This window comes from Aythya ferina (genome assembly GCF_964211825.1).
Source record: "Aythya ferina genome assembly, chromosome: 21".
NCBI classification, from domain to species: domain Eukaryota; kingdom Metazoa; phylum Chordata; class Aves; order Anseriformes; family Anatidae; genus Aythya; species Aythya ferina.
In genome coordinates, this window is record NC_140319.1 from 8,425,507 (window position 1) to 8,431,425 (window position 5,919).

Genomic DNA, 5,919 nt, shown 5'->3' on the forward strand with positions numbered 1-5,919 from the left:
AGAAGCTGAAGCTGTTGTATCAGTATTGCAGTTACACTTCTACTTAAGCTGTAACCTGCATCTAAAGCGTTCTTGTCCTGTATAGAAAATAGCCCATGTAATCCAGCTAAAGGGTGCAGCAAGAGAACATCCAATGTTTGTGGAAGGTGGAATTCCACTTGATGTGCCCATCGAGTCCTTGGCTGTAATGTTACCTATGTCATCGCAGGAAGCACTCAAGGAAGGTAATGTGCTGCCACGTTATTACAAAATAAAGATAACCTTTCAGTATCCAGAATGAATAAGCATTATGGTGTAGCCTATATTCGTAACACACACACACAAAAAAAAAAAAAAAGAAACCTTCCCTTAAGAAACGCTTTTATCTGAATTCTAACGCAATGGTGTCTTAATATAATCTATCTGTGTACCTTACCTTGCAAAAAGCTATTGTAATTATTACTAAGACAACAGAGAATTAGGGTGTACTTGCTTTCTGCTACTTCTCCTACTTGCATTAAATATTTATAAAATTATTTCCCATCTAATAAAAAAGCCTGGACTCTCCTGACTGTACTGTTAAGAAGCTGACATGCTTTCAGGGGTATGAATTTATCCTCCCTTAATTTCCTTGGACAGGATTTCTGTTCAGAGATGGTATGTAAGCACCTTCTAGCTCCTGAGCTATGAATAAACACAAGCACTTACCATACACAAGTAGGACTATAGTACACACAATGTATATGCCATGGGGCTAGAAAACAAACATGAATTAGAAGTGATGGTGGTGTAGTTTAACCCTGGCAGACAGCTCAGCACCATGCAGCCACTTGCTTGCTCTCCCCCCAGTGGGATGGGGAACAGAATCAGAAAGGTAAAAGTGTGAGAATTTGGGCTGACATAAGGACAGTTTAGTAGGCAGAGCCAAAGCTGCATACACAAGCAAAGCAAAATAAGGAATTAATTCATTATTTCCTGTCAACAGGCTGGTGTTCAGCCACTTCCAGGAAAGCAGGGCTCATTGTGCCCAACAGCTATTTGGGAAGTCAAATGCCATCATTCCACAAGTGCCCCAGCTTGTCCTGCTAAGCAGGGCACCTCGTGGCGGGGACATCCCCTTGGGCAGCCTGCACCCACTGTCCTGGCCCCCAGCTTCATCGCTGGCAGGCAGCAGAAGTAGAAAAGGCTTTGATTCTGCATAAGCACTGCTCTGCAACAACTCAACAGTAGTGTGTTATTGCCACTATTTTCATCAAAATCCAAAACACAGCATGATACGTGCTACTGTGAAGAGAATTTACTCCATCTCAGCCAAAAGCAGGACAAATAGAAGACTTGGTTTTGCTTGATTCTTCACTAACTCTGTAAGAGGGATCTCCTTATCTATGCCAACTCATGAATGTGCCACATCACTTTGTTTTGAGCCATCTTGGCATAATTTATTTCTGCTCTAAACTGATAATCCTTCAGTTTTGACGGTCTCAAAGTCTACCTGATTCATATTTGTTTAGAGCTACAAGAACCAGTGAAATCCATTCTCCTGGTACTGGAGCACATCGAGGGAGAGAATTCTCTGGTGCCAGCAAAGACAGAACTGAGAGTTGGAGCTATACGGACAGCTCAGTTTGCAACTAAGAAGGTGAAGAAAATAAGAAATTTATGTCAGATGCTGCAAAAATACTGATAGAGTACAAATGGTTACTAGTTCCTTCTGTCAAAAATTTGCTCTTTAAATTAAAAATACAATTCTCAGGGTCTTTAACAAACTTTACATTATAAAAGAATCAGCATATGAAAGCAAAAGGTGTTTTTTTTTGGTTGGTTGGTTTTGTTTGGTTGGTTTTGTTAGGTTGGTTGTTTTTGTTTGTTTGTTTGTTTGTTTGTTTTCAGGGTTTAATGAGAGGAATTAGCATTATGGTATTAAAAGTAAACAGAATTCAATTACCAGTTTCCTTCCCTGATACTAAAATACAGAAATTTGAGCACAGAACTGAATGGCAGTTCTGATCCTCTCATTTTTTATACCATATTTTATGACAACGTGTGACAGCAAACAGGATGGATGTTTGCAACTTCAAATGGCAGAAGTAGTTTGGCAAACAAGGGTCATATATAGCATCTGTGCGATGTAAACTTTAAGAAACAGTGACTGTGTGTGAAGATGTTGAACTGGCTGTAACGAAGATGCATTGTGTGTCTCTTGTAGAATGTGGAGTTCAGTTTTGATAACCTGTCACTCCTGCAGAAGAAGGGATTCACTGTTGAATTTGTCAAGGGAACCGTTGATTGTGGTCAAGTAAAATGCATCAGCGTTTCTTGGGTGCCACCTGCTGACTTGGATGTAAGTAACAGTTGCACACTGCTTCCCAGACTGCAATACAAAGGCTGATGATCTTTGAGATGTCAGCGTACCAGGCAGCTTGGGCACATTAGGATGATGGAACACTTCACCTAAGAGAGTTTAGGTTGGTATAAACACTGGTATGGGAACAAAGTCCAGGAACTATAGGTATGATTTTGAGCCTTGCTATCTTGTCTTAGACTTCAAATCATGTGTGATGGGAAGAGCAAGCATCATTCACTTGCACGTTATAGGACATAAAATAACTTTTTACAGGCCACCGCATTATATACATATAGTGCCAAAATACTGCTGCTGTTCACTAAAAGACACTGCTTTGGTGACAGTGATGAAGTGAGCTTCTTAATATCCCCCTTTGCAAGGAAATTTGCAGTCCTACTGACAGAGAACTGTTTCCATGGATCATTCTGCTCTGGGGTCCACACTTCTGGCTGTGAGTGCCTCTTTTTTGGAATATTCCTGGAGGTCAGTGAGACCTGTTTGATTTCCCACCTCATTAACCTTGCTTCTGCCTTTTTGTTTTGCAGTCTTGGTGAGAGTTTGAAACATCCCTACAGGGCTGTAATTGCCCTTCCTGATTCATCTTCATGGGATGGAAAGAATTCACTCTGCTGCTTTTTGTTGTCAGCAGTGTGTGGGATGGCAGAATGAGTGCTCTGATGCAAAATTACAAGGATGCTGTCGTCATGTGTGGAAGGAAGGAAGGCACTAGAGTTCCTGGCATGACACATGAGGTTGACATAGTGGCTCTTGGTAACCACGGGGTGTTACACAAGATTTAACGCTAGCTCATGGCTAACAGGACCCATCTCTTCCCTAACCCTCACTGCAGCACACTCGTGTCGCTTGCCTTGCCCAGTTGTGGTGGTAATGTGGTGACAGTATCGGCAGCACTCTGCACGTAGAGCACTTAGTCATTGCTGCTTTGCTTACTGCAGTGTGAGTGTTGCGTGAAAACATGAAAAAGCCAACCAAGTAGGAAGAGAGGTAACCAACAGCTTTAACAGGCACCTCTTACAACTGAAACATACGCTGCTTTAGACCTTGATCAACTAACCTGCTCTGTGTGTGAAAGAAATAGGTTGGTTTTGTGTGTGCATTTTTTGTAGACCACTGGCCCTGTGATGGAGACAGCCCTCCTGACCTTAAAGGGTGACGTTAAGGAATCTTACCGAATCATCTGCATGGCGAAAGTTATATCAGCATGTGCTCCCAGTAACTGACGGAACCAAGCTAAATGGGAAGGAAAATGGAGGCTTATATTTTTGGGGAGGTCTTTGGATCTCAGCTGGAACATGAAAAGATTTTGAGATTGTTGCAGATATGTAAGGGGAGGTAGGAGAGAGAAAGGAAGGTAACTTGTACATTTTCTGCCTCTTTTTTTTCTTTACAAAATTCTGTATAAACTCTGTTTCCAATAGTTTTATTCTCAGACAGACTGTGACAATAACCTTGTAGTAGAAGGAAGAATTAATATGAGGGGCCACTTGGATGCATCTGCTGTTAATCCCAGCGTTTTCCAAAGGTGGGAACTCCCTCAGGCATATTTTTGTTGAATTTCTAAATGTGTGAGTTTCAAGCAATGTATCTTTTTCTGGCCTCATTTTCACATATGTAGAAAGTCCCTGATATTTTTTTTCCTGTTAAGACTACAATAAAGCTTTTATTTTTAAGTCTCCTCCAATTCTCTTGGGTAGTTATTTTCACAATACAGTGTGCAATCATCCTCATGACACATGGTCAAGGCTACAGTGACCACACTGTGTACTGAATCACTGAATGTGCTTAGGCATTTGATCTAGATCATGCCTATCCAGGAACTTTGTACATCTGTTTTTCTCTGAATTTTCTCACTGAGAATAGATTTGTGCCAGCTGCTGGGGAAGCTAGAGTGTCCTTCCTCAAGAAGCAGTATCCAGTTCAGGGAAGAGCACAGAGCAAGTATAATATAGAGAATAATGTGTCAGTCAGACCACAGGAAAAAGCAGTAAAGCACTTGTCCCCAGAAATGTTTTAACTATTTTTCCACTTTGTGTAGTAAACACTTGTGTAACTGATGAAAAAGAGGAGAAAAACGGATGAGATTCCTGCAACTTGTTTCAAGCCACATGAATGCTGAGCTGTTCAGCTGGTCCTTGGGCTGTTGATGTTTATAATGCATACAATACAGAAACAGCAGCTAGAATCAAATGTGGATTCTCCCTTTCTGATTCTGGCTCTGCTGTGTCAGGCACCAGTCAAAGACAACGCAAGTAGCTTTTAACATCATCTATTTTTCCTGTACCAGGCTGAGCTCTGTGAACTACGTTTTGTCTGTGTACTCCTTAATGCAAAGGATCCTGATTATAGTTCCAAGCTGTGGCTTGTGATGCATATTGTAGTAATATTCTGGAAACGTAAATGTTCCCAAAATACGCATAACATCTGTTAGTTATTTCTGGGAATGCTTTCAAAATGAGCACAGGATTATTCTACATTAATGTTTTTTAAAAACACTGTGAGCAATGGGCCCACTCTAAAACCTGGGTTCTCCCACTACAGACAGCTGCAGATCTCCAATTCTTCACCAACACCAGAACGGTTCATGATATGGCCTAACGTCAATGATTGGAAAGAAGGAAAAAAGAGGCAGTGGGAAGCCAAGACAGATTTGCTCCCAAGCACAATTTGAAGAGGGAAGTGCCACAACTGAGCAAATTGATCTTCACAATACAAAATTGCAGTTACCTGAAAAGCACACCATAAGGCTACTGAAAAGTTAGGAATTATATGTGGATGCTCCTACCTAAACAATTGTTTTATATAATGGATATGAAAATACAGGAAATGGAAAATTGACTGACACGAGTGACTATAGGAAACAATTCTGCTGCCAATTTAGACACATCAAGCTGAACTAAAAATTGCGGGTTTGTGGGTAATTCCTTGAGGACATGAGGTGAAGACAGCTGAGAGCCCTATTGCATTACATTTGCATGGCTTCATGCCAAGCTCACAACTACCAGAAGCTCAACACAGCAGCTTAAGCCTTCATGCAAGTTTTCTCTTGAAGAAACAAAAAATCCTGTTCAGTGCTGGCCAGCAACAATCATAGTGCAGTTAGTATCAAAAGTGCCAGGAGAAACTCAGTGTGATCTGATGTTCCTGTTTCCATGTTGTAAGACTCCAGGAAGGATGGAGCCAGTGACTTCAGAGATTGTTTCACACTTATAAACGGAGCTTTTCCTAAGTGACCAATGATCCCATGACCCTGGGTGGTCCTGTAGGAAAGTAGTCCAGTCACCAACACGTGACATTACTGATCCTCAGAGCACTGGGCTTCAGCCCTATCAGCTGGAGAAGGAACCACTGAACCCAGTAACTTCCAAGCTACTGGGTCTGGCGTTGTTCCCAGTGTTTTGGCACCAATCCATGGCTCTTGCAGAAGAAACCTCTGTCAACCCAAGTCCAAATACATTTCCTCCTGTTGCATTAAAATCTCAGGGAAAAATAAGTAAATATAACTTGTGCTTTGTCACACTAATTACTGGAGGAGATTTTATACAAGCAGCCAAATACAAACCACTGAGGCACCTGAA

The 5,919-nt window shown here is 41.4% G+C and overlaps 1 protein-coding gene across 1 annotated transcript in view; it reads left to right on the top strand.

Annotated features, from left to right (window-relative positions):
• CFAP74 (cilia and flagella associated protein 74) overlaps positions 1 to 4,025 on the top strand; it is a 41,941-nt gene extending 37,916 nt beyond the window's left edge. Inside the window, exons 35-38 of the mRNA XM_084494794.1 lie at positions 86 to 224; positions 1,491 to 1,618; positions 2,186 to 2,320; positions 3,451 to 4,025. Of these exons, the coding sequence (XP_084350920.1) occupies positions 86 to 224; positions 1,491 to 1,618; positions 2,186 to 2,320; positions 3,451 to 3,564 (516 nt within the window). The 3' untranslated portion in view covers positions 3,565 to 4,025. The remainder of the gene's footprint in view (positions 1 to 85; positions 225 to 1,490; positions 1,619 to 2,185; positions 2,321 to 3,450) is intronic.
• Positions 4,026 to 5,919: the final 1,894 nt, after the last annotated feature.